This window comes from Tursiops truncatus, chromosome 14, assembly GCF_011762595.2.
Source record: "Tursiops truncatus isolate mTurTru1 chromosome 14, mTurTru1.mat.Y, whole genome shotgun sequence".
Classification (NCBI taxonomy): Eukaryota; Metazoa; Chordata; class Mammalia; order Artiodactyla; family Delphinidae; genus Tursiops; species Tursiops truncatus.
Genome location: NC_047047.1, coordinates 57,512,990 through 57,540,229, shown reverse-complemented (window position 1 = coordinate 57,540,229; position 27,240 = coordinate 57,512,990). Strand labels below are relative to the sequence as shown.

The following is a 27,240-nucleotide window of genomic DNA, read 5'->3' as shown; positions in this document are numbered from 1 at the left end:
TTTATTGTTTTAAGCTGCTAAATTTTGGGGTAATTTGTTATACAACAATAACTACACTTCTGCAGCTAAAGTATAAACTAAATACTAGAGCCAACATAAATTGACTGTACTACATTCACCCTTCCCCCTGCTATTCTAATTTAATGAATGTTTCACTACCTTTACCTTTAATTTCTGTATCTCATTATCATTGTCATTATCTACTTTTATAACCTGGGTACAGCATTCAAGACCACTGAGATAAAAGCAGAGGCACAAATATAAAACATTAAAAAGAAGAAAAACAGACAGTCACAAATAATATCACCGCTCAACTAGTAAGAGCTCAGCCAAAACAGCAGTTCTCAATCGAGGCAGGGAAGCGAGTGAGATTTCAAAGCACAATCGTTTTATAACTGTTTTGATTTTAGCTTAGTATGTATGGTTTACTGTGAATGTTAATGCCAAATAAAGGAGATCATGAGATTTGAATATTTAGCAGTAGGAGGCACACGTAAAAAAGGTTGAGAGACACAGCCCTAAGAGATCTCCAGGTGCGTGAAGAAGTATGTATATGCTTTATAGCTGTTACGCACTAGATATCAAATTCTGGCCCTTAGAGATAAGTAGGCTGTTCAATAATGGGTTCCTCAAACCTGTGCACATATGATCACATATCAAAGATTACAAAATAGATTTTATTAAGGTATTAAAACATATTATATATATACACACACACACACACACACATATATATACATATATCACGTTGACAGAGGCCCTATTGAACAACTCTCACCTAAACTTGTCATCAAATGGCAAAATTAAATCTGTAATAAAATTACATGAGGACAGTTTCATGCATTATCTGCCTTGTGTTATCATCACATGTGAACATGCCTGTTTCCACCAGACTGCATAATCACTAAGTACAGGGGTGCAGGGATGCTGTCTTAGACTTTCATTTTTATTATTATTATTTTTTGGCTGTGTTGAGTCTTCGTTGCTGCACGCGGGCTTTCTCTAGTTGCGGCGAGCAGGGTCTACTCTTCATTGCAGTGCATGGGCTTCTCATTGTGGCAGCTTCTCTTGTGGAGCACGGGCTCTAGGCTTGTGGGCTTCAGTAGTTGGGGCATGCAGGCTCAGTAGTTGTGGCTTGCGGGCTCTAGAGCACAGGCTCAGTAGTTGTGGCGCATGGGTTTAGTTGCTCTGTGGCACGTGGGATCTTCCCGGACCAGGGCTTGAACCCCTGTCCCCTGCATTGGCAGGTGGATTCTTAACTACTGTGCCACCAGGGAAGTCCCTAGACTAATTTTCATAGCAAGGACAGAACCCCAACTGTAGTAGGTATTCAATACCCCTGTACTCTGTGGGAACACTTTTCCAGAGACAGGAGCCCATACAGCGAAGTCCCTACAGAGATTCATTCTTCATGCCTTACACTGGTATCACTCTTCTGTTCTATCTAAATTCCCTAAAGTTATGATAAGTTTCTGCCACAAGACATTGCAATACTGTTCAAATAACTGCTGGGCAATCATCCCAGGCTACAGTGCTATTTATGATGTTCTTAATAATGTCGAAAATTCCTACTTATCTGTAATTGTCTACTGGTCTTGATCTCTGTTTCTGCTACCATCTCCTTGAACGTATGTCAAGCGACACACCATAAATTTATATTTTACTATCCAGATGAAAACTCCTTCTTAGCTTCTTTGAAATAGCTCCGACATGATCACTTGCCGACCCATCACTAGCCATTAGGGGTCAAAACTGATCCTACTATGGCAGACAGGAAGAGCCCCAGAATTATTTCTTCTTAAAGCAAGTCTCTGCTTATCATATTTAACTGAAGGCAGAGGGGACTTCCTAAAAGGGAAAGAGCAACAGACTTTCTGCAAGTGAGCCGATTTTTACATATATGTTGCCCAAACACCATTTAGTTTAATAAAGAGAAAACCCTGGTTGCATGGAGAGATACCATGTAATTGTAAACATAAAACATTATCAAGAGCAACAAATGTATACAAATACTAAAATAAATTATTTTCTCTAAAGCCTGCCTTTATCGTCAATGGCATGACTGATTATTCTATATATCACATCTCACATAAAATCATAAAACATCCTAAGAAAGCAGATACTACAACACTGCATAAGATTTTAAAGCCTCAAACATCAAACCCACAAATTGTAAGAAGTGGTGGTTTTAATCCTGTTGCTACCTCAACATACTAGAGGGATACAACACCTTTCTTACTGGCAAACACAGGAGAAGAGAAGATGTCCATCAAAAGGAGGGCATATCAGAGTCTCAGAAAAACTAGGGTGAAGGCATCTATAGTTTCAAATAGCATGTACACACATGTGCAGTTAGGAGCTGAGAATCACTGATATAAACTAGTAAAGAATGACTAACAGGAAACTGCACTTTGCAGTAAAGGGCCTGACAATACAATTTAAAAACAGAATTGGATAACAAGATAGAAAGTACTTTAGATTTTCAGTAGTACTGAACACATAAGGTTTTCTAACTGCAAAGGCAGCTCTAATCACCTTTTGTATTATTAAAGAAATGACAGAGACTTCCGGGAAGATGGCAGAAGAGTAAGACGCGGAGATCACCTTCCTCTCCACAGATACACCAGAAATACATCTACGCGTGGAGCAACTCCTACAAAACACCTACTGAACGCTGGCAGAAGACCTCAGACCTCCCAAAAGGCAAGGAACCCCCCCACGTACCTGGTTAGGGCAAAAGAAAAAACTAAACAGAGACAAAAGGATAGGGACGGGTCCTGCACCAGCGGGAGAGAGCTGTGAAGGAGGAAAAGTGTCCACACACTAGGAAGCCCCTTCGCGGGTGGAGACTTCGGGAGGCGGAGTGGGGGAGCTTGGGAGCCGCGGAGGAGAGCACAGCAACAGGGGTGCGGAGGGCAAAGCGGACAGATTCCAGCGCAGAGGATCGGGCCGACCGGCACTCACCAGCCGAGAGGCTTGTCTGCTCGCCCGCCGGGGCGGGCGGGACTGGGAGCTGAGGCTCCGGCTTTTGTCGGAGCGCCGGGAGAGGACTGAGGTTGGCGGCGTGAACACAGCCTGCAGGGCGTTGGTGCGCCGCGGCTGGCCGGGAGAGAGTCCAGGGAGGGGTCTGGACCTGCCGAAGAGGCAAGAGACTTTTACGTCCCTCTTTGTTTCCTGGTGCACGAGGAGAGGGGATTAAGAACGCTGCTTGAGAGAGCTCCAGGGACGGGCGCGAGCCGCGGCTAAGAGTGCAGAGCCCAGAGACGGACATGGGACGCTAAGGCCGCTGCTGCCGCCGCCAGGAGGCCTGTGTGCGAACACAGGTCACTGGCCACACGCCCTTCCGGGGAGCCTGTGCAGCCCGCCACTGCCAGGGTCCCGGGATCCAGGGACGGCTCCCCGGGAGAGCGCACGGCGCGCCTCAGGCTGCAGCGTCACGCCAGCCTCTGCCGCTGCAGGCCCGCCCCGCACTCCGTGACCCTCCCTACCCCCCGGCCTGGGTGAGCCAGAGCCTCCGAATCAGCGGCTCCTTTAACCTCGTCCTGTCTGAGCAAATAACAGACGCCCTCCGGCGACCTACACGCACAGGCGGGGCCAAATCCAAAGCTGAGCACCTGGGAACTGTCAGAACAAAGAAGAGAAAGGGAAATCTCTCCCAGCAGCCTCAGAAGCAGCGGATTAAAGCTCCACAATCAACTTGATATACCCTGCATCTGTGGAATACCTGAATAGACAACGAATCATCCCAAATTAAGGAGCCCTGTGGATGAAAGGCTCTTGGTGCTGCAGCCAGGACTCAGTGCTGTGCCTCTGAGGTGGGAGAGCCAACTTCAGGACACTGGTCCACAAGAGGCCTCCCAGCTGCACATAATATCAAACAGCAAAAATCTCCGAGAGATCTCCATCTCAACGCCAGCACCCAGCTTCACTCAACGACCAGCAAGCTACAGTGCTGGACATCCTATGCCAAACAACTAGCAAGACAGGAACACAACCCCACCCATTAGCAGAGAGGCTGCCCAAAATCATAGTAAGTCTACAGACACCCCAAAACACACCACCAGACGTGGACCTGCCCACCAGAAAGACAAGATCCAGCCTCATCCACCAGAACACAGGCACTAGTACCCTCCACCAGGAAGCCTACACAACCCACTGAACCAACCTTAGCCACTGGGGACAGACACCAAAAACAACAGGAACTACGAACCTTCAGCCTGCAAAAAAGGAGACCCCAAACACAGTAAGATAAGCAAAATGAAAAGACAGAAAAACACACAGCAGATGAAGGAGCAAGATAAAAACCCACCAGACCTAACAAATGAAGAGGAAATAGGCAGTCTACCTGAAAAAGAATTCAGAATAATGATAGTAAGGTTGATCCGAAATCTTGGAGATAGAATGGACAATAGAATGGACAAATTGCAAGAATCAGTTAACAAGGACCTAGAAGAACTAAAGATGAAGCAAGCAACGATGAACAACACAATAAATGAAATTAAAAGTACTCTAGATGGGATCAATAGCAGAATAACTGAGGCAGAAGAACGGATAAGTGACCTGGAAGATAAAATAGTGGAAATAACTACTGCAGAGCAGAATAAAGAAAAAAGAATGAAAAGAACTGAGGACAGCCTCAGAGACCTCTGGGACAACATTAAACGCACCAACATTCGAATTATAGGGGTTCCAGAAGAAGAAGAGAAAAAGAAAGGGACTGAGAAAATATTTGAAGAGATTAGAGTTGAAAACTTCCCTAATATGGGAAAAGAAATCGTTAATCAAGTCCAGGAAGCACAGAGAGTCCCATACAGGATAAATCCAAGGAGAAATACGCCAAGACACATATTAATCAAATTGTCAAAAATTAAATACAAAGAAAACATATTAAAAGCAGCAAGGGAAAAACAACAAATAACACACAAGGGAATCCCCATAAGGTTAACAGCTGATCTTTCAGCAGAAACTCTGCAAGCCAGAAGGGAGTGGCAGGACATATTGAAAGTGTTGAAGGAGAAAAACCTGCAACCAAGATTACTCTACCCAGCAAGGATCTCATTCAGATTTGATGGAGAAATTAAAACCTTTACAGACAAGCAAAAGCTGAGAGAGTTCAGCACCACCAAACCAGCTCTACAACAACTGCTAAAGGAACTTCTCTAGGCAAGAAACACAAAAGAAGGAAAGGACCTACAATAACGAACCCAAAACAATTAAGAAAATGGGAATAGGAACACACATATCAATAATTACCTTAAATGTAAATGGACTAAATGCTCCCACCAAAAGACACAGATTGGCTGAATGGATACAAAAACAAGACCCATATATTTGCTGTCTACAAGAGACCCACTTCAGACCTAGAGACACATACAGACTGAAAGTAAGGGGATGGAAAAAGGTATTTCATGCAAATGGAAACCAAAAGAAAGCTGGAGTAGCAATTCTCATATCAGACAAAATAGACTTTAAAACAAAGACTATTAGAAGAGACAAAGAAGGACACTACATAATGATCAAGGGATCGATCCAAGAGGAAGATATAACAATTGTAAATATTTATGCACCCAACATAGGTGCACCTCAATACATAAGGCAAATACTGACAACCATAAAAGGGGAAATCGACAGTAACACATTCATAGTAGGGGACTTTAACACCCCACTTTCACCAATGGACAGATCATCCAAAATGAAAATAAATAAGGAAACACAAGCTTTAAATGATACATTAAACGAGATGGAGTTAATTGATATTTATAGGACATTCCATCCAAAAACAACAGAATACACATTTTTCTCAAGTGCTCATGGAACATTCTCCAGGATAGATCATATCTTGGGTCACAAATCAAGCCTTGGTAAATTTAAGAAAATTGAAATTGTATCAAGTATCTTTTCTGACCACAACGCCATGAGACTAGATATCAATTACAGGAAAAGATCTGTAAAAAATACAAACACATGGAGGCTAAACAATACACTACTTAATAATGAAGTGATCACTGAAGAAATCAAAGAGGAAATCAAAAAATACCTAGAAACAAATGACAATGGAGACACAACGACCCAAAACCTGTGGGATGCAGCAAAAGCAGTTCTAAGGGGGAAGTTTATAGCAATACAAGCCCACCTTAAGAAGCAGGAAACATCTCGAATAAACAACCTAACCTTGCACCTCAAGCAATTAGAGAAAGAAGAACAAAAAAACCCCAAAGCTAGCAGAAGGAAAGAAATCATAAAAATCAGATCAGAAATAAATGAAAAAGAAATGAAGGAAACAATAGCAAAGATCAATAAAACTAAAAGCTGGTTCTTTGAGAAGATAAACAAAATAGATAAACCACTAGCCAGACTCATTAAGAAAAAAAGGGAGAAGACTCAAATCAATAGAATTAGAAATGAAAAAGGAGAGGTAACAACTGACACTGCAGAAATAAAAGAGATCATGAGAGATTACTACAAGCAACTCTATGCCAATAAAATGGACAATCTGGAAGAAATGGACAAATTCTTAGAAATGCACAACCTGCCACGACTGAATCAGGAAGAAATAGAAAATATGAACAGACCAATCACAAGCACTGAAATTGAAACTGTGATTAAAAATCTTCCAACAAAGAAAAGCCCAGGACCAGATGGCTTCACAGGCGAATTCTATCAAACATTTAGAGAAGAGCTAACACCTATCCTTCTCAAACTCTTCCAAAATATAGCAGAGGGAGGAACACTCCCAAACTCCTTCTACGAGGCCACCATCACCTTGATACCAAAACCAGACAAGGATGTCACAAAGAAAGAAAACTACAGGCCAATATCACTGATGAACATAGATGCAAAAATCCTCAACAAAATACTAGCAAACAGAATCCAACAGCACATTAAAAGGATCATACACCATGATCAAGTGGGGTTTATTCCAGGAATGCAAGGATTCTTCAATATACGCAAATCTATCAATGTGATAAACCATATTAACAAACTGAAGGAGAAAAACCATATGATCATCTCAATAGATGCAGAGAAAGCTTTTGACAAAATTCAACACCCATTTATGATAAAAACCCTGCAGAAAGTAGGCATAGAGGGAACTTTCCTCAACATAATAAAGGCCATATATGACAAGCCCACAGCAAACATCATCCTCAATGGTGAAAAACTGAAAGCATTTCCACTAAGATCAGGAACAAGACAAGGTTGCCCACTCTCACCACTCTTATTCAACATAGTTTTGGAAGTTTTAGCCACAGCAATCAGAGAAGAAAAGGAAATAAAAGGAATCCAAATCGGAAAAGAAGAAGTAAAGCTGTCACTGTTTGCAGATGACATGATCCTATACATAGAGAACCCTAAAGATGCTACCAGAAAACTACTAGAGCTAATCAATGAATTTGGTAAAGTGGCAGGATACAAAATTAATGCACAGAAATCTCTGGCATTCCTATATACTAATGACGAAAAATCTGAAAGTGAAATCAAGAAAACACTCCCATTTACCATTGCAACAAAAAGAATAAAATATCTAGGAATAAACCTACCTAAGGAGACAAAAGATCTGTATGCAGAAAATTATAAGACACTGATGAAAGAAATTAAAGATGATACAAATAGATGGAGACATATACCATGTTCTTGGATTGGAAGAATCAACATTGTGAAAATGACTCTACTACCGAAAGCAATCTATAGATTCAATGCAATCCCTATCAAACTACCACTGGCATTTTTCACAGAACTAGAACAAAAAATTTTGCAATTTGTATGGAAACACAAAAGACCCCGAATAGCCAAAGCAATCTTGAGAACGAAAGAAGGAACTGGAGGAATCAGGCTCCCAGACTTCAGACTATACTACAAAGCTACAGTTATCAAAACGGTATGGTACTGGCACAAAAACAGAAAGATAGATCAATGGAACAGGATAGAAAGCCCAGAGATAAACCCACGCACATATGGTCAACTTATCTTTGACAAAGGAGGCAGAAATGTACCGTGGAGAAAGGACAGCCTATTCAATAAGTGGTGCTGGGAAAACTGGACAGCTACATGTAAAAGTATGAAGTTAGATCACTCCCTAACACCATACACAAAAATAAGCTCAAAATGGATTAAAGACCTAAATGTAAGGCCAGAAACTATCAAACTCTTAGAGGAAAACATAGGCAGAACACTCTATGACATAAATCACAGCAAGATTCTTTCTGACCCACCTCCTAGAGTAATGGAAATAAAAACAAGAGTAAACAAATGGGACCTAATGAAACTTAAAAGCTTTTGCGCAGCAAAGGAAACCATAAAGAAGACCAAAAGACAACCCTCAGAATGGGAGAAAATATTTGCAAATGAAGCAACTGACAAAGGATTGATCTCCAAAATTTATAAGCAGCTCATGCAGCTTAATAACAAAAAAACAAACAACCCAATCCAAAAATGGGCAGAAGACCTAAATAGACATTTCTCCAAAGAAGATATACAGAGTGCCAACAAACACATGAAAGAATGCTCAACATCACTAATCATGAGAGAAATGCAAATCAAAACTACAATGAGATATCATCTCACACCAGTCAGAATGGCCATCATCAAAAAATCTAGAAACAATAAATGCTGGAGAGGGTGTGGAGAAAAGGGAACCCTCTTACACTGTTGGTGGGAATGTAAATTGATACAGCCACTGTGGAGAACAGTATGGAGGTTCCTTAAAAAGCTACAAATAGAACTACCATATGACCCAGCAATCCCACTACTGGGCATATACCCTGAGGCAAACCATAATTCAAAAAGAGTCATGTACCAAAATGTTCATTGCAGCTCTATTTACAATAGCCCAGAGATGGAAACAACCTAAGTGTCCATCATCGGATGAATGGATAAAGAAGATGTGGCACATATATACAATGGAATATTACTCAGCCATAAAAAGAGACGAAATTGAGCTATTTGTAATGAGGTGGATAGACCTAGAGTCTGTCATACAGAGTGAAGTAAGTCAGAAAGAGAGAGACAAATACCGTATGCTAACACATATATATGGAATTTAAAAAAAAAAAAAATGTCATGAAAAACCTAGGGGTGAAACAGGAATAAAGACACAGACTTACTAGAGAATGGACTTGAGGCTATGGGGAGGGGGAAGTGTAAACGGTGACAAAGCGATAAAGAGGCATGGACATATATACACTACCAAACGTAAGGTAGATAGCTAGTGGGAAGCAGCCGCATAGCACAGGGAGATCAGCTCGGTGCTTTGTGACCGCCTGGAGGGGTGGGATAGGGAGGGTGGGAGGGAGGGAGACGCAAGCGGGAAGAGATATGGGAATATATGTATATATATAACTGATTCATTTTGTTGTGAAGCTGAAACTAACATACCATTGTAAAGCAATTATACTCCAATAAAGATGTTAAAAAAAAAAAAAAAAAAAAAAAATTAAAAACATTAAAAAAAAAAAAAAAAAAAAAAAAAAAAAAAAAAAAGAAATGACAAAGATGTATTGTAATTACTTTTTGTACATTAAAAAATAATGGGAGGGCTTCCCTGGTGGCGCAGTGGTTGAGAGTCCGCCTGCCGATGCAGGGGACACGGGTTCGTACCCCGGTCTGGGAGGATCCCGCATGCCGCGGAGCGGCTGGGCCCGTGAGCCATGGCCGCTGGGCCTGCGCGTCCAGAGCCTGTGCTCCGCAACGGGAGAGGCCAAAACAGTGAGAGGCCCGCGTACCGCAAAAAAAAAAAATAAAATAATGGGAAATGCTCACATGCTAAGGTTGTCATTTTCAGAAAAATACTTTTGGGGAAAAATTAGCAAATTTAAATCACATGGCTTCAGAGGGAGCTTTAAAGGTTAAGTTTATATGGTCACACAACTAACTGTAGGCAAAGTACAAATCCCAGTCATGGGCTTTTTGTAAATTAGATGGTGCTTTCTTTCAAGAATTTCCTTCTTTTAAGAGCATTTCCAGGTAGCTTCAGCAACAAACTCTGCCAAGAACTTAACACAGCGTACGGTCCAGCCAAAATTCCAAAGGAAGGTTCACAAAGGACTTGCAGTGTGAAAGCCACACAGGCGTGCTGACGTGGTTTCTGAAGTGGAGCCGTGTTTGCGAAAGATCGCTGGGCTGGAAGCCGAGAGATCTAGGGCTTGCTGTTAACCAGGCGTACGACTCCATCCCACAGGCAGATCTATTCATCTCTGCATTTCTTTTTGTTTTCTATTAAATGGTGATAGTGCCTGTCCCTACTTAACCTTACTTAGCTTTTACATGTGCAGACCTCTCCCTCTCCTGGCTCTCCTGGACCATCAGCTTCTATCTAACCTGGGAGCTTGTTAGAAGTAAAGAACCTCAGGTCTCACCCCAGATCTACTGAATCAGAAACCGCATTTTAGTAAGCTCTCTAGGCAAGTTCTATCCACATGGAAGTTTAGGGAGCACTGCCTTGATTACTTCTATCCTGCCTATTCTAGGAATTTTATTCCTCTTCCCAAACAACATAAATACACGCCCCCAGACACCACCAGAAAGTCCTCAGGAGTAAGGAAAATGAAATTCTTACTGCCTTAATTAAACTCTACCTTTCAAAGCATCTAATAAGAAAAACTACTTGGAAGAAAATGAAGCAAAAATAACGGCAACTAAATTAAAACTTGAAATCTTATTTTTTATTGTTAAATTATAAACTGTGTACAGGATACACTTACAGTTTATCTCCGAGCGTGTTTTTTCTTCTCTCACATTTCTACTTGTTGAGTGAATTCTATGTGGGACAGCAACAAGAGGCTAGGAAAGAACAAAATCAATGACAAGCCACAGTCTGGTCCACAGAATTACCCAAATATGAAAGAAATACTTCTCTTCATATAAAAATGGGAACAAAATACAACTTTGCTAATATTTGTTTAAAAAATGGCAACCAGAAACTGAAAGCTTCTTACTCCTCAAACTGGGAGCTTAAGATTAGGGATATACGTTATCCACAGCAGGTTCCCAATAAATGTTCTATGAGTTGAATAGAAATAAATATTCAAAATTGAATATTTCAACAACACAATAGCTGTTCAAAAGCTGCAGCTAGCTTTCCCTGTTGCAGAGGAGAAAATTGTAATTGAAAAAAAATCTGCCTCAACTTCTTATATCAAGAAGGATGAGATAAATGAAATGAAATAATGCTAAAGGCATTAATGATTTATGGTCTTCTTACCTAGTAAACACAACATTTTCCCCACCTTAATGCTTTTTCTTGTAGAAGCAGCACTCTATTTTCTTTCCTTTCATTTTATTAAAATCTCTCTATGTGTACTGTCACTTTCAGAGAGAAATATCCTGGGGGGTAGGCGAAGTGGGGATGAGTTCTTCTTACTATTAATTCATGGACATTCCTCCAACCTTATGGAGTAAAAAAGGCCCTATTTGAAAAGCTTCTGCAACTCCATTCTATACACTCTAAGGCGTCACTTTAAGAGGTGATGCCAGCATCTATTTCATGTACCAAATAGGTTTTTTCTTCTGTGTGTGAAACACTATCTTTGAAGTTTTACTACCTTTGAAGGAGATACACTCTTACACATATCTTTTGGAAAATGTAATTCATAAACATTTGAGCTCAAATTCTTAAGACTCTATAAGGCAAATAAAAAACAGGACCCGAGATAACTATTCTCAGTGTAGGCACCTCTCAGGAAATAAAAATATATGAATCTAAGACCCAAATATTAAAACACCAATGTAGTAAAACAGTAGCAAAAATAATTTTAAAAATTAAGTATTTAAACTTTACATGTACACAGTGATTTGTAGTTTACGAAGTGCTTTCATGTACCTTAGCTCGTTCTGTCCTCAAAATAAACTTGTGAAACAAGTATCAGTCTTCATTTTATAGATGAGGACATTCAGCTAGTTAGCCACAGAACAAGAAAAACCCTGGACTTTTGATCACAATATTTGGAGCAAAAACAAACAAGCAAAAATAGGTGTCATGTTAGATTAGTCACACATACTGCTGTTATCAGTGAACTTGGATGAAATCTATGCTTTCTATGAGAACAGTTTTACTTTCCCAGCTTCAACAGTGCAATTATAAAATTATTAAATCTTATAATGCTGTACCTAGTACATGGGTTAACATACAGGAGAAGACAATGCTATTAATCACAATTACTTCAATGTGTAGTACTTCTCAAATAGAAACTACATGGGAACCCTACATGAAAAGTCAACTTTCTTCCACTGTGAATAATGTATACTAAACTAAAACAACTAAAGACTAAAGTAGAACTAGTACACATGCTCAATATTTTCAAGAGAATTCAATTTCCACACAGTATTATATAGTATCACAGCAAGTACCGAAATGCTAGTTAGACACATTCAAATTCTGAGTGACAACACAGTACTCAGCAATTATAATTACAAATCATTTGCAAATAATAAGACTCAGATACTACCTATTATGTATAACATATATTGTAGTATTCTGTATGTATAAATTACTATAGATTTCTCTGGGGAAAGTATGATCTTAAACTATGGTGGGAAGAAAAGTTACCCTCCTCCCTATCCAACAATTATAATACTAATAACATAGTCTTGATAAGGAGAAATTTCTTTCTCTGCTATATGAGAAAATTTCAGAAGAATCTTTATTCCACAGGTTGCTTCTATATTTGGTTTATTATTTCTCCTCTTTAAACACATTTTAAAGGACTTTATAATTCAGCACAACAAGTAAACAGGATGAAGTAAGGGACAACAATGCAGCATCTAGTGCACTGAAAGAGTACAGGAGGTCCTCGTCCTGTAGTCTTGATATGCACAAATTTCAGTTAGTAGAATATAATTAAATTACACTAGTCCTCTATAACATGGTTCAAATTTCAGTCACTAGTTTATTAGTTGTATAATATTATATAACAATTGTATATTATTCAGTATATTAATCTTATCAACATTCAGTATATTAATTATAATTGCATAAAACACAAACTTCACTGCCTGCTTGTCAGTCCACAGATCACTATGTGAATAAAAGATGCACATCATGATCCGTAACTCATCACGTCACTACTTTCAAAGTCTGTCTGTGACTGGTCACTGAGTATCTGTTATTCAGTTCATGCACAGACAGCCAAGTGTGTAGTTGTGTTGTCTCCTTGTCTCTCAGTGATAATATACTCATGTGACATTTTTACAAAAATTGGTAACTGAAAGAAGAAATTAGCCAACAAAGATAAAACTGCTGCAAAGAAACAGAAAGTGATAACTCTGGATAATGTTGGAAATGAAGTTTGAATCAAACATAAATGAAGTTACAGGAGAAAATAGCTGACTGTGAGAATGCTGACGCTGCCACTGTTCAAGAGACTGTGGACACACAGCCAGGGTAACTTAGTGAGGCTGAACCTGACATAAGTGAAGAAAAACGTTCTGATAAAAAGGATGAAGGTGCCCCAAAAGAAGGGGCGCTAGCAAAAAATTTCACATCACAGGAATACTGAGATTATTTCATGCATTGAAAGTTCAAAGGATAAAATACTGGAAGCTGATCTGAACTTAGAAAGGAATCTGACATTCACCAAAGCATAAAGAAGATACTTGTTCTGTGTCATAAAGTTATATGACAAGAAGAAGGCAAACACTATGCAATCTACTCAATAAACAGACTACTTGATAATGAAACAATCCATGGAAGTGGTTTTTTTTTTTTAAACAAAGAAAAGAAACAATTCTCACAGGTTCTAATACTTTACAATGTACTAAATAAAATTTTAGTTTTACTATTTTTTCATTCCCCTATACATTTAAAACTGACAAGAGAGTTTTTAATCTTCTAACACAAATTTTTTAAGGTCACAAAACAATTATAATTTTTCTCCTTGAGTATTAAGATTGCTTTGCAGGGGACGTCCCTGGTGGCGCAGTGGTTGAGAGTCCGCCTGCCAATGCAGGGGACACGGGTTCGAGCCCTGGTCCGGGAAGATCCCACATGCTGCGGAGCAACTAAGCCCGTGCACCACAGCTACTGAGCCTGCGCTCTAGAGCCCGAGAGTCACAACTATTGAGACCACATGCCACAACTACTGAAGCCCTCGCGCCTAGAGCCCGTGCTCCACCACAAGAGAAGCCACCGCAATGAGAAGCCCGTGCACTGTAAAGAAGAGTAGCCCCTGCTCACCGCAACTAGAGAAAGCCCCGCTCAGCAACAAAGACCCAATGCAGCCATAAATAAATAAATAAATAAATTTACATGCAAAAAAATGCTGTTGGATCCTTTCAAAAAAAAAAAGATCGCTTTGCAGGATTTCACCTTACTTGGTCATTTGTACAGTCCTTTACTACCATGCAAATGAAGGAACACCTGTATATTAAATTATAGAAGAATTTATAAAGCAAAACAACAAAACCCAATTTCTCCCTAGTATAAAGCCAATAATACTTTACAATTCTTAAGTTTTTTGTTTTCAAATGCTTTTCCAGACCTTTAAACAAAGGGATAGTAGCTTATTTATAGTTGTATAAAGATGACAAGCTAGAACAATGACGAATTGATAGAAAGGTTCTCTCTTACCTAAGACAATCTGAGACCACCTTTCTGACCACTGAGAGCTATCATTCCTTCAGTATCATCAATGGAATTTACACCATTTTAAGAACCTTCCAAAAGCCAGTCAAGTTCAAGGCTATCCAGCTCAGTTACAGACCCAATAACAGAATTCTGACATGTCACATATACTGAGTTTATCTTAGGTGCCACAATTATTAGCTGAGTTAGGAATGTTACATATGCCAGCCGAAGTGAAGCTTCCACTCATACCAATGCTCCCATGATACTAGGGTTATTTAATTCTCTAACTACACTGGCTCATTTTTAAACACGTCTACAGCAGACAATTAGGGTAATAGTCACTAACAAAGTCAATCCTATACTTTCTACTAACCACTAATAACTCATGAAGTATTGTACAAGGATTCTTTTTGAGAAGAAAATGGAACAGAAATTTTATGTATATTCTAACATCTTGTGTAGGTGCTTCCCATTTTCATTCTCTTTTACAATGGATTATTTATTTGCAACTTCATCTAAAATGACTACTTTAAAAAAACTACAGTAATTTCAAGAAGTAGATTAGATAATTCTGCCTTTGCCATTTTCAGAAAACAGACTCTATAAGTAGTCAACAGGAAAAATCCAGCTCATGACTTCCAAAGTCAAGGAGCTAATCTTCCCTCAAGAGTTGATTTAAACTAGATTCAGAACTTAAAAGAACTGAGTTTTCAGATGTACATACATATATACATGTATGTTATATACTACTTGGTAAAAACAGTTCCTACCTCAGGATCATCATCATCAAAATCATGGTAAGTGGAATGATCTGGATTATTCACTTTATCCAACAGTTCGATTGCCAAAGACCGTGTCAAAGGCTGTGTGACAAACGGGTGCTATAAAAATAAAATAACATAGTACAGAACACTTATTAGAAGTCTGTTTGAGTGACATTTTATATTTTGAAAAAAGATATATTTCAGGGCAAAAATAATACCTGTAGTAGCTTTTCAGCAGTAGGTCTTTTTTTTGGATTTTTGGTAAGTGCCATTTTCACAAAATGATGAAAACTATTTGACCTAAGAAATTTTGAAAATCAGATTTTAAAATTTCAATTATTTTTTTGCTCATGACTATAAAAGTAAATAACACAAAAATACTTACCACTTCATTTTATCCTTTAGTTTAGGAGGCTGAAAATTGCTTTTTGTCATTAGAAATAATGCTCTGAAAAATCAACAACCATTACACAGCATTTTAAGATTGCATATTTTAATATATAATATTAATTCTATTACTATAATTCCCAAATAAGGTAAAGCAAGACTAAGAATATTACTTGTTCATGACATAATAAATAATACTGGGAGGGGGGGAGGCGACCTTAATTTAAGCACAGGATTCTTTAACTATGACACACTGACCTCATTGGGTGTAAGTCAAACATAGGAGGCTGCAGCTCAGCAAGTTCTATGGCAGTGATCCCCACTGCCCAGAGATCACAAAGCTGATTGTACCCGCCTTTCCTCTCAACGGCTGCGACTTCTGGAGCCATCCTGAAGGAAATAGTCCAGAAAAGAAAAATCTATTTATTGCATTTTCCTTCTTATTCCCATCAGAGGCACACCATCACTATGTAAGCTGAGGCCTATTTAGGCCCTGACATCTGAAAAATAAGTATGTAGTACTTAAATGGCTCATATTTCCCAAGATCTCAACATCTCATAAGACTCTCCATCCCAAGCCCCTCCTGATTTCTCCTTTGTTACTTTAAGCTATTTACGATAAAGGTTTATAAAAATTTACAACTATAACAGAGCGACATGTACCAATCTGTCCACATCCCAATCTCTCTCTTCCTCTGTACATGCAGAATTCTACAGAGACATAACATGTAGTAAATAACTTATCATTTTTAGCTCTTCCTTCTTACGTCAATAAACTGCAATCTGGCCTCCGACTGTTTTCACTTGACCAATACTATTTATTGGGGCACCAAGAATCTTCATGTAGTACCTAACTCACATTTACTATAAACTTAAGTGGTTGGTGAAAAGTTATAAAAATGAGTGCTTTTAAAAATATATATTTATTCAGATGAAAGTTACCTGAATTCAGTATTTTTCTTGTTTCTTTCAACTTTACTGTAGTCTTATTCTAATTATACCTCTATAAATTTGTATTTCATTAAATAATTATGTTGATTTTCAAATATAAAAAATTTCAAATCCTAAGCAGTAGTTTTGAAAAGAACTACTTGAGATAAACATTTGAACTCTTACATATCAAAAGTGTGAGTTAAACAGGCAGCCTTACAAGTTATGTTTGTTTTCCTGGTATGATTTCAGGAAAGTCAAATATGTCAGTAAGTTAACCAAAAAAAAAAATCCCTCTAACTTTCTAAATGCTTGGTCTTAAAATGTTTTTAATCTTTATTGATAGCTAGAGTCCAGCCAGCTGTGGAAATGCCCCAGTAGAGGATGGAAGTACACTGGTGACATATTCTTAACTAGCTGGCCACAGCAGCTGATGTTCTCCCTTCCTCTATAAAAATATGAGTGAAAGATTCCACCCAGTGCACTTGTACTCCTGCCAGTTAAGTTGCGTGCTTACCGCAATCAACTGAGTCATCTCTGAACCTGTTTATTTGTTATGTTTGTTATTATAAATAATCTAATTAAATATAATAAAAACTAATTTATTGTGAAGGTAAAAAGAGTAAGCTGTTATGAAAATTAAAGTGTATGCTTTAGAAAAACTTGTTAAAGACAAGTTTCTAAAGACAAAAAAAACAAAAAAATCTGGCAAATGAGGTTAAGAAAATGATAGCTGTAAAAGACTAGGAAGGCTACAGACTGCATAATTCCATCTGTATGACACTGGGGGAAAGGCAAAACTGTAGAGACAGAAATCAGATCAGGTGTTGCCAGAGGCTAGAGACGGGCCAAAAGAATTTACGAGAAGGGCACAAAAGGAAACTTTCCTGGGTGATGGGAACCTATGTTTTACACGGATTGTGGTGGCATTTTTCACTACCACAGGGTGTCTCAAAGTTCATAGAACTGTACACCTAATGAGTCTAAATTTATACCTCAATAAACCTGACTGGAAAAGTCACATGCTTTGTATGTGGCTGCATTTTAGAGAAACACAAACCAGGAAATGTGGATGATTTACATCTAACTAGTTATCTACGCAAAGGAAAGGCCTTGGTCCTACATCAAATGATTGGGGAAAAAAAAAAAAGTACACTCACATACTTAAATTGAAATAAAATGTTTAAGGTACATGTGTAGTGTATTAATTTTGAGATTTGCCAATTCCACAGACTTTTTTGATTAACTGAATAACTGCCAACCTTAGTCACAATGAATGAGAGATTCCATTCTATCCTATATCCCTAGAGTTTAGGTGGGAAAGACATGATACTAGAGAGAGTTGAAGAGTCGGAGTGTTCCAAAACATTATTTTGCCTAATTCGCAATTTCACATGCTCCCAAGATACTACCTACTCTATCATTAGAAGCATGACATTAGTTTTTTATCTCTGAAGCTTCAGTTGGAGATCAGTTATCATCAACAAACATTTACTAAGCATGTGTAGAGAATCATGCTAGACCCTGGAGATTCAATGAGAGTTCCTCCAGATGTTTAAAATCAAACTGAGGAGACAGAGTATCTAAAAATAATAACAGATAGCTCTTTAAGCTCTTATTCCTCTCAGAAATCAACCCCGAAAAATAAGAACAAAAAAGAGAAATATAAACGTATCACCTTTGAAAAATCCAGAAGACATATTTGGACTGGAAATGAAATAATAGTAAATGATGTGGCAAATAGGAGGAAGGACAAACCTAAGTGTGTGTAGAGGACAAGACCAACTAGCAAGCCAAGAACCCCAGAAATATGTAAAATTTAATGTACGTCAGTTACTACTTTACTGATGACTAGGTTCCAACTAGCTGGTTCTCAGCCCCTAAGAATCCCAGAAAGGCTGACAAATTAGGGTTACAAACTTACAAAAGCAGAGTTAAGCCTGAGGTTGAAAACAGGTATATTTGCAAATGTCAAGTCTAAATAATGAATAGTTAGTCCACCAGATTCCTCTTCTCATCTGTTAAGGCCCAGCAATTACTCCTTCCCCATTCCTACTGGATAAAGACCAACAGAAACTGGACGAGGGGCTTCAGACTCAGACATATCAGGAACAAAGGGGAGCAGGGGCTGCGAGCAGTAGAAGTCTGTGTATAACAATGAGTTCCTCAGCTTCCTTCACTTACTCATTTCCAGGACACTAAAAACTGGGTTTACATGCTACATCCCATGCACACACGGCTACAAATCAGCTTTAAGTGCCTTGCTCTTCAATGTAAACCAGAAGAAAAGGGTTACTAGACATTTGAGGGAAGCCTCCATCATGAAAGCATGAGTCTCAAAAGCTTTGGAAATCTTATAGAAATAAGAACAAAAATGACTTTTAAAAAGTGACAGAAAATTAATGGATTAATCCAAGTGATCCAAGATATAACTAATGAGTTTCAGAAAGAGAGAGAAGGAAAAAGTAAAGCAAAGAAATTATCAAAGAAGTAATGCAAGAATACTTCCCAGAACTGAAAGGCACGAATCCTGATTGAAAAGCACAAATGCCAAGTACAATGAATAAAAGTAAAAATGACAGGGCTTCCCTGGTGGTGCAGTGGTTGAGAGTCCGCCTGCTGATGCAGGGGACATGGGTTCATGCCCCGGTCTGGGAAGATCCCACATGCCGCAGAGCGGCTGGGCCTGTGAGCCATGGCTGCTGAGCCTGCGCGTCCGGAGCCTGTGCTCCGCAAAGGGAGAGGCCACAGCAGTGAGAGGCCCGCGTACGGCAAAAAAAAAAAAAAGTAAAAATGACAAAAGAACAAACAAAAATATTCTGAAGTACACTACCATGTAATACCAAACCATCAAAAAGATTCTAGTAGGTAGGGGTTACATTCAAATATCATGTGTCGACAGTTTCAGCCAGTTTTGGAGCCCATCAGCTGCCAGCCCCCCCACCTCTCCACCAGTGTGTGACGCATTCCTTCCACATCTACCTATATGAAAGCATCCCTCTGTGATGAGGATGGGGCGGTGGTCCACACATAGTCCAGTGGCAAGAGGGAAAAGTAAGGTGATGTGAGCGGAGCCCTCTTGGCTGTGTGGCTGACAGGGTCTTGCTGCTCCAGCTGGGTGTCAAGCCTAAGCATCTGAGGTGGGAGAGCCAAGTTCAGGACATTGGACCACCAGAGACCTCCTGGTCCCACATAATATCAATCAGCGAGAGCTCTCAGAGATCTCTGTTTCAATGCTAAGACCCAGGTCTCAACAACTCAACAACCTGCAAGCTCCAGTGCTGGACACCCTATGCCAAACCACTAGCAAGATGGGAACACAACCCCACCTACTAGCAGAAAGGCTGCCTAAAATAATAATAAGCTCACAGACACCCCAAAACACACCACCGGACGTGGTCCTGCCCACCAGAAAGACAAGATCCAGCCTCATCCACCAGAACACAGGCACCAGTCCCCTCCACCAGGAAGCCTACACAACCCACTGAACCAACCTTACCCAATGGGGGCAGACACCAAAAAAAAACGGTAACTACAAACCCGCAGCCTGCAAAAAGGAGACCCCAAACACATTAAGTTAAGCAAAATGAGAAGACAGAGAAATACGCAACAGATGAAGGAGAAAGGTAAGAACCCACCACACCAAACAAATGAAGAGGAAACAGGCAGTCTACCTGAAAAAGAATTCAGAGTAATGATAGTAAAGATGATCCAAAATCTTGGAAATAGAATGCAGAAAACACAAGAAACGTTTAACACGGATCTAGAAGAACTAAAGAGCAAAGAAACAGTGATGAACAACACAATAAATGAGATTAAAATTCTCTAGAAGGAATCAATAGCAGGATAATTGAGGCAGAAGAACAGATAAGGGACCTGGAAGATAAAATATGGAAATAACTACCACAGAGCAGAATAAAGAAAAAAGAATGAAAAGAATTGAAGACAGTCTCAGAGACCTCTGGGACAACATTAAATGCACCAACATTTGAATTATAGGGGTCCCAGAAGAAGAAGAGAAAAAGAAAGGGACTGAGAAAATATTTGAAGAGATTATAGTTGAAAACTCCCCTAATATGGGAAAGGAAGTAGTCAATCAAGTCCAGGAAGCACAGAGAGTCCATTACAGGATAAATCCATGGAGAAACATGGCAAGACATACATTAATCAAACTATCAAAAATTAAATACAAAGAAAAAATATTAAAAGCAGCAAGGGAAAAGCAACAAATAACATACAAGGGAATTCCCTTAAGGTTAACAGCTGATCTTTCAGCAGAAACTCTGCAAGCCAGAAGGGAGTGGCAGGACATATTTAAAGTGATGAAAGGGAAAAACCTACAACCAAAATTACTCTACCAAGCAAGGATCTCATTCAGATTCAATAGAGAAATTAAAACCTTTACAAACAAGCAAAAGTTAAGAGAATTCAGCACCACCAAACCAGCTCTACAACAAATGCTAAAGGAACGTCCCTAGGGAGGAAACACAAGAGAAGGAAAAGACCTACAAAAACAACCCCAAACAATTAAGAAAATGGTAATAGGAACATATATATCGATAATTTCCTTAAATGTAAATGGATTAAATGCTCCAACCAAAAGACACAGACTGGCTGAATGGATACAAAAACAAAACTCATATATATGCTGTCTACAAGAGACTCACCTCAGACCTAGGGACACATACAGACTGAAAGTGAGGGGATGGAAAAAAATATTCCATGCAAATGGAAATCAAAAGAAAGCTGGAGCAGCAGTTCTCATATCAGACAAAATAGACTTTAAAATAAAGACCATTACAAGAGACAAAGAAGGACACTCCATAATGACCAAGGGATCAATCCAAGAAGAAGATTTAACAATTGTAAATATTTATGCACCCAACATAGGAGCACCTCAATACATAAGGAAAACGTTAACAGCCAGAAAAGGGGAAATCAACAGTAACACATTCATAGTAGGGGACTTTAACACCCCACTTTCACCATGGACAGATCATCCAAAATGAAAATAAATAAGGAAAACAAGCTTTAAATGACATATTAAACAAGATGGACTTAATTGATATTTATAGGACTATCCATCCAAAAACAACAGAATATACTTTCTTCTCAAGTGCTCATGGAACATTCTGCAGGATAGATCATATCTTGGGTCACAAATCAAGCCTCGGTAAATTTAAGAAAATTGAAATCATATGAAGTATCTTTTCTGACCACAATGCTAAGAGACTAGATAGAAATAACAGGAAAAAAACTGTAAAAAATACAAAAACATGGAGGCTAAACAATATGCTACTAAATAACCAAGAGATCACTGAGGAAGAAAAAGAGAGAATCAAAAAATACCTAGAAACAAATGACAATGAAAACACGACGACCCAAAACTTATGGAATGCAGCAAAAGCAGTTCTAAGAGGGAAGTTTATAGCAATACAATCCTACCTCAAGAAACAACAAAAATCTCAAATAAACAACCTAACCTTACACCTAAAGCAATTAGAGGAAGAACAAAAAAACTCCAAAGTTAGCAGAAGGAAAGAAATCATAAAGATAAGACCAGAAATAAATGAAAAAGAAATGAAGGCAACAATACCAAAGATCAATAAAAACAAAAGCTGGTTTTTGAGAAGATAAACAAAATTGATAAACCATTAGCCAGACTCATCAAGAAAAAAAGGGAGAAGACTCAAATCAACAGAATTAGAAATGAAAAAGGAGAAGTAATAACAGACCCTGCAGAAATACAAAGCATCATAAGGGACTACTACAAGCAACTCTATGCCAATAAAATGGACAACCTGGAAACAGTGGACAAATTTTTAGAAAAGCACAACCTTCCAAGACAACCAGGAAGAAACAGAAAATATAAACAGACCAATCACAAGCACTGAAATTGAGACTTCGATGAAAAATCTTCAACAAACAATAGTTCAGGACCAGATGGCTTCACAGGCGAATTCTATCAAACATTTAGAGAAGAGTTAATACCTATCCTTCTCAAACTCTTCCAAAATATAGCAGAGGGTAGAACACTCACAAACTCATTCTACGAGGCCACCATCACCCTAATATCAAAACCAGACAAAGATATCACAAAAAAAGAAAACTACAGGCCAATATCACTGATGAACATAGATGCAAAAATCCTCAACAAAATATTAGCAAACAGAATCCAACAACACATTAAAATGATCATACGCCATGATCAAGTGGGGTTTCTCCCATGAATGCAAGGATTCTTCAATATATGCAAATAAATCAATGTGATACACCATATTAACAAATTGAAGGATAAAAACCATATGATAATCTCAACAGATGCAGAAAAAGCTTTTGACAAAATTCAACACACATTTATGATAAAAACTCTCCACAAAGTAGACACAGAGGGAACTTACCTCATCATAATAAGGGCCATATATGACAAACCCACAGCCAACATCATTCTCAATGCTGAAAAACTGAAACCATTTCCACTAAGATCAGGAAGAAGACAAGGTTGCCCACTCTCACCACTATTATTCAACATAGTTTTGGAAGTTTTAGCCACAGCAATCAGAGAAGAAAAAGAAATAAAAGGAATCCAAATCGGAAAAGAAGAAGTAAAACTGTCACTGTTTGCAGATGACATGATACTATACATAGAGAATCCTAAAGATGCTACCAGAAAACTACCAGAGCTAGTCCATGAATTTGGTAAAGTAGCAGGATACACAATTAATACACAGAAATCTCTTGCATTTCTATATACTATTGATGAAAAATCTGAAACAGGAATTAAGGAAACACTCTCATTTACCATTGCAACAAAAAGAATCAAATACCTAGGAATAAACCTTCCCTAAGGAGACAAAAGACCTGTATGCAGAAAGCTATAAGACACTGATGAAAGAAATTAAAGATGATACAAACAGATGGAGAGATTATACCATGTTTTTGGATTAAGAATCAACATTGTGAAAATGACTCTACTATTCAAAGCAATCTACAGATTCAAATCAATCCCTATCAAACTACTAATGGCATTTTTCACAGAACTAGAACAAAAAATTTCACAATTTGTATGGAAACACAAAAGACCCCGAATAGCCAAAGTAATCTTGAGAAAGAAAAATGGAGCTGGAGGAATCAGGCTCCCTAACTTCAGACTATACTACAAAGCTACAGTAGTCAAGACAGTATGGTACTGGCACAAAAACAGAAATATACATCAATGGAACAGGATAGAAAGCCCAGAGATAAACCCACGCACCTATGGTCAACTAATCTATGACACAGGAGGCAAGGGTATGCAATGGAGAAAAGACAGCCACTTCAATAAGTGGTGCTGGGAAAACTGGACAGCTACATGTAAAAGAATGATATTAGAACACTCCCTAACACCGTACACAAAAATAAACTCAAAATGGATGAAAGACCTAAATGTAAGACTGGACACTATAAAACTCTTAGAGGAAAACATAGGCAGAACATTCTATGACATAAATTACAGCAAGATCCTTTCTGACCTACCTCTTAGAGAAATGGAAATAAAAATAAACAAACAGAACCTAATGAAACTTAAAAGCTTTTGCATAGCAAAGGGGACCATAAAAAAGACGAAAAGACAACCCGCAGAATGGGAGAAAATATTTGCAAATGAAGCAACTGACAAAGGATTAATCTCCAAAAATACAAGGCAGCTCATGAAACTCAATGTCAAAACAACAAACAACCCAATCCAAAAATGGCCAGAAGACCTAAATAGACATTTCTCCAAAGAAGATATACAGATTGCCAACAAACACATGAAAGGATGCTCAACATCACTAATCATTAGAGAAATGGAAATCAAAACTACAATAAGGTATCACCTCACACCTGTCAGAATGGCCATCATCAAAAAATCTACAAACAATAAATGCTGGAGAGGGTGTGGAGAAAAGGGAATCCTCTTGGACTGTTGGTGGGAATGGAAATTGATACAGCCACTGATATGGAAAACAGTATGGAGGTTCCTTAAAAAACTAAAATAGAACTACCATATGACCAGCAATCCCACTACTGGGCATATACCCTGAGAAAACCATAATTCAAAAAGAGACATGTATCACAATGTTCACTGTAGCACTATTTACAATAGCCAGGACATGGAAGCAACCTAAGTGTCCATTGACAGATGAATGGATAAAGAAGATGTGACAGATATATACAATGGAATATTACTCAGCCATAAAAAGAAACGAAATTGAACTATTTGTAGTGAGGTGGATGGACCTAGAGTCTGTCATACAGAGTGAAGTAAGTCAGAAAGAGAAAAACAAATACCATATGCTAACACATTTATATGGAATCTAAAAAAACAAAATGGTTCTGATGAGCCTAGGGGCAGGATAGGAATAAAGACGCAGACATAGAGAATGGACTTGAGGACATGGCGGGGGGAAGGGTAAGCTGGGACAAAGTGAGAGAGTACCACTGACATGTGTACACTTCCAAATGTAAAATAGATAGCTAGTGGGAAGCAGCTGCATAGCACAGGGAGATCAGCTCGGTCCTTTGTGACCACCTAGAGGGGTGGGAGGGAGATGCAAGAAGGAGGGGATATGGGGATACATGTAAACGTATAGCTGATTCACTTTGTTATACAGCAGAAACTAATAGAACATTGTAAAGCAATTATACTCAAATAAAGATGTTAAAAATAAAAATCATGTGTCATAATGGCACCACAGTTCCCATCAACATCAGAGAAAAGACACTAGAGCAATGCTTCAAAAATTCCAACCTAGAATGCCATATTCATCCAAATTATCAATCGTGTGTGTGTGAGACTAGACATGCAGAGTCTCAAAAATTTTTACCCCTCAAATTTCTCAGGAATTTATCAAAACGTGAGAGAGGGAGAAATTTATGAAGGAGGAAGAAGACCTGGATTCCAGGAAATGAATTCCCAAGGCGAAGCTATGGAAAAATCCTAGAAAATAAACATTTCAGATTGGAATAGGAGGGAGGAGGACCCCAGGAAGACTTAACTTTAATAAAAACAAAACAAAACAAATTAAAACAAAGCAAATAAAACCTCCCCAAATCAGGACTATTTATGGCTTGGAAAATTATATAGAGGCATCTTTCAGACTGCAGAATATGGGGAGGTATGGAAGTCTTGGCCAAGGATAAAAAATACAAACTAAGCAAATAAAAGAATTATTCGATATAAGAAAAAATTTTAAAGACAGTTAAGTGTAAAGTAGTATAATAATTGACTCAGCAAGTACATTGAAAGGATAAGAAGACTGAATGATGAGAACTATTAATAAAATCTTCACCTATTGTAACAAAAAGCCTATAAATAATAACAATGCTACAGATGGCAGAAGACACAACTAGAAGAATTTATCTGTCTCTTTAGCAGTATTTGACTTTTAAAGTATGTACCTGTTTGATAAAAAGACAAATATCAAAAATGGTATACATCATATCTTAAACATGAAAAGAAGTCATCTAGATTAGTGCTATCCCACTGCTGAGGAGGCAGATCAGGAGGGCACTGGGGGAGGAATGGTAGCACTTAAGCTGAAGAATGTTAAGATTTCCAGAGTGCCCTTACTTCAAGGGAATCATGTGTGCTAAAAAGCTCTATACCTATCCACCACTATATGCACAATGACTAACAGCATATCTGGCACATAGTAAGTGGTAAAAACATTTATTGAACAAATAAATGCATGAATAAGATAGTTTGTATACAATGATCAAAGAACACCCAGCAGACAAAAACATGGCTAGAGAGGAAGGTCTGTGGAGGCAACTAGTAGAACTTAAAGTTAATGAGGCAGGGACTTGCCAGGTGGTGCAGTGGTTAAGAATCCGCCTGCCAATGCAGGGGACACGGGTTCGATCCCTAGTCTGGGAGGATCCCACATGACGCGAAGCAACTAAGCCCACGCGCCACAACTACTGAAGCCCGTGCCTAGAGCCTGTGCTCTGCAACAAGAGAAGCCACCGCAATGAGAAGCCCATGGACCAAAAAGAAGAGCAGCCCCCACTCGCAGCAACTAGAGAAAGCCCGTGCACAGCAACGAAGACCCAACACAGCCAAAAATAAATAAATAAAATAAATTAATTAAAAAAAAATAAAGTTAATGAGGCAGACAGAGGCCAGACACTGGAAGACTCCAAATGCCAAGAAATATGTACTTGATCTTGTGTGCAACCAAGATATGTCAAAAAGTTTTGAGCTAGGGAATACTGTGAATAAGATAATGTTAAAAAATTCGTCAGAATACAGACTAATCTGTGAAAATACATGTAATATGTGTAGGACCAGGAGTTGGGTTTTTTTTTGGGCAAAACTGGAACTATATCAAGGTTCCTAAAAGCATATCAATCTTTGAAGCCCTTTCCACATAATAAAAAATAGTATGGAGTGTATATGCCCATGACTCTCTCTCGCCCTGTCACAGCTCACCCTTCCCCCTCCCCATAACCTCAAGTCCGTTCTCTAAGAGGTCTGCGTCTTTATTCCTGCTTTACCCCTAGGTTCTTCATGACATTTTTTTCTTAAATTCCATATATATGTGTTAGCATACGGTATTTGTCTTTTTCTTTCTGACTTAC

The 27,240-nt window shown here is 38.6% G+C and overlaps 1 protein-coding gene across 4 annotated transcripts in view; it reads right to left on the bottom strand.

Annotated features, from left to right (window-relative positions):
• The window catches only part of MAP4K3 (mitogen-activated protein kinase kinase kinase kinase 3), a 193,825-nt gene that overhangs the window by 51,032 nt on the left and 115,553 nt on the right, over positions 1–27,240 (bottom strand). For all 4 annotated transcript variants that reach the window (XM_019942766.3, XM_019942767.3, XM_019942768.3 and 1 more), the window contains 5 exons: positions 15,967–16,098; positions 15,707–15,769; positions 15,540–15,621; positions 15,328–15,438; positions 10,698–10,776 (listed from right to left, as the gene is read on the bottom strand). In XM_019942766.3, coding sequence (XP_019798325.1) covers positions 10,698–10,776; positions 15,328–15,438; positions 15,540–15,621; positions 15,707–15,769; positions 15,967–16,098 — 467 coding nt within the window. The remainder of the gene's footprint in view (positions 1–10,697; positions 10,777–15,327; positions 15,439–15,539; positions 15,622–15,706; positions 15,770–15,966; positions 16,099–27,240) is intronic.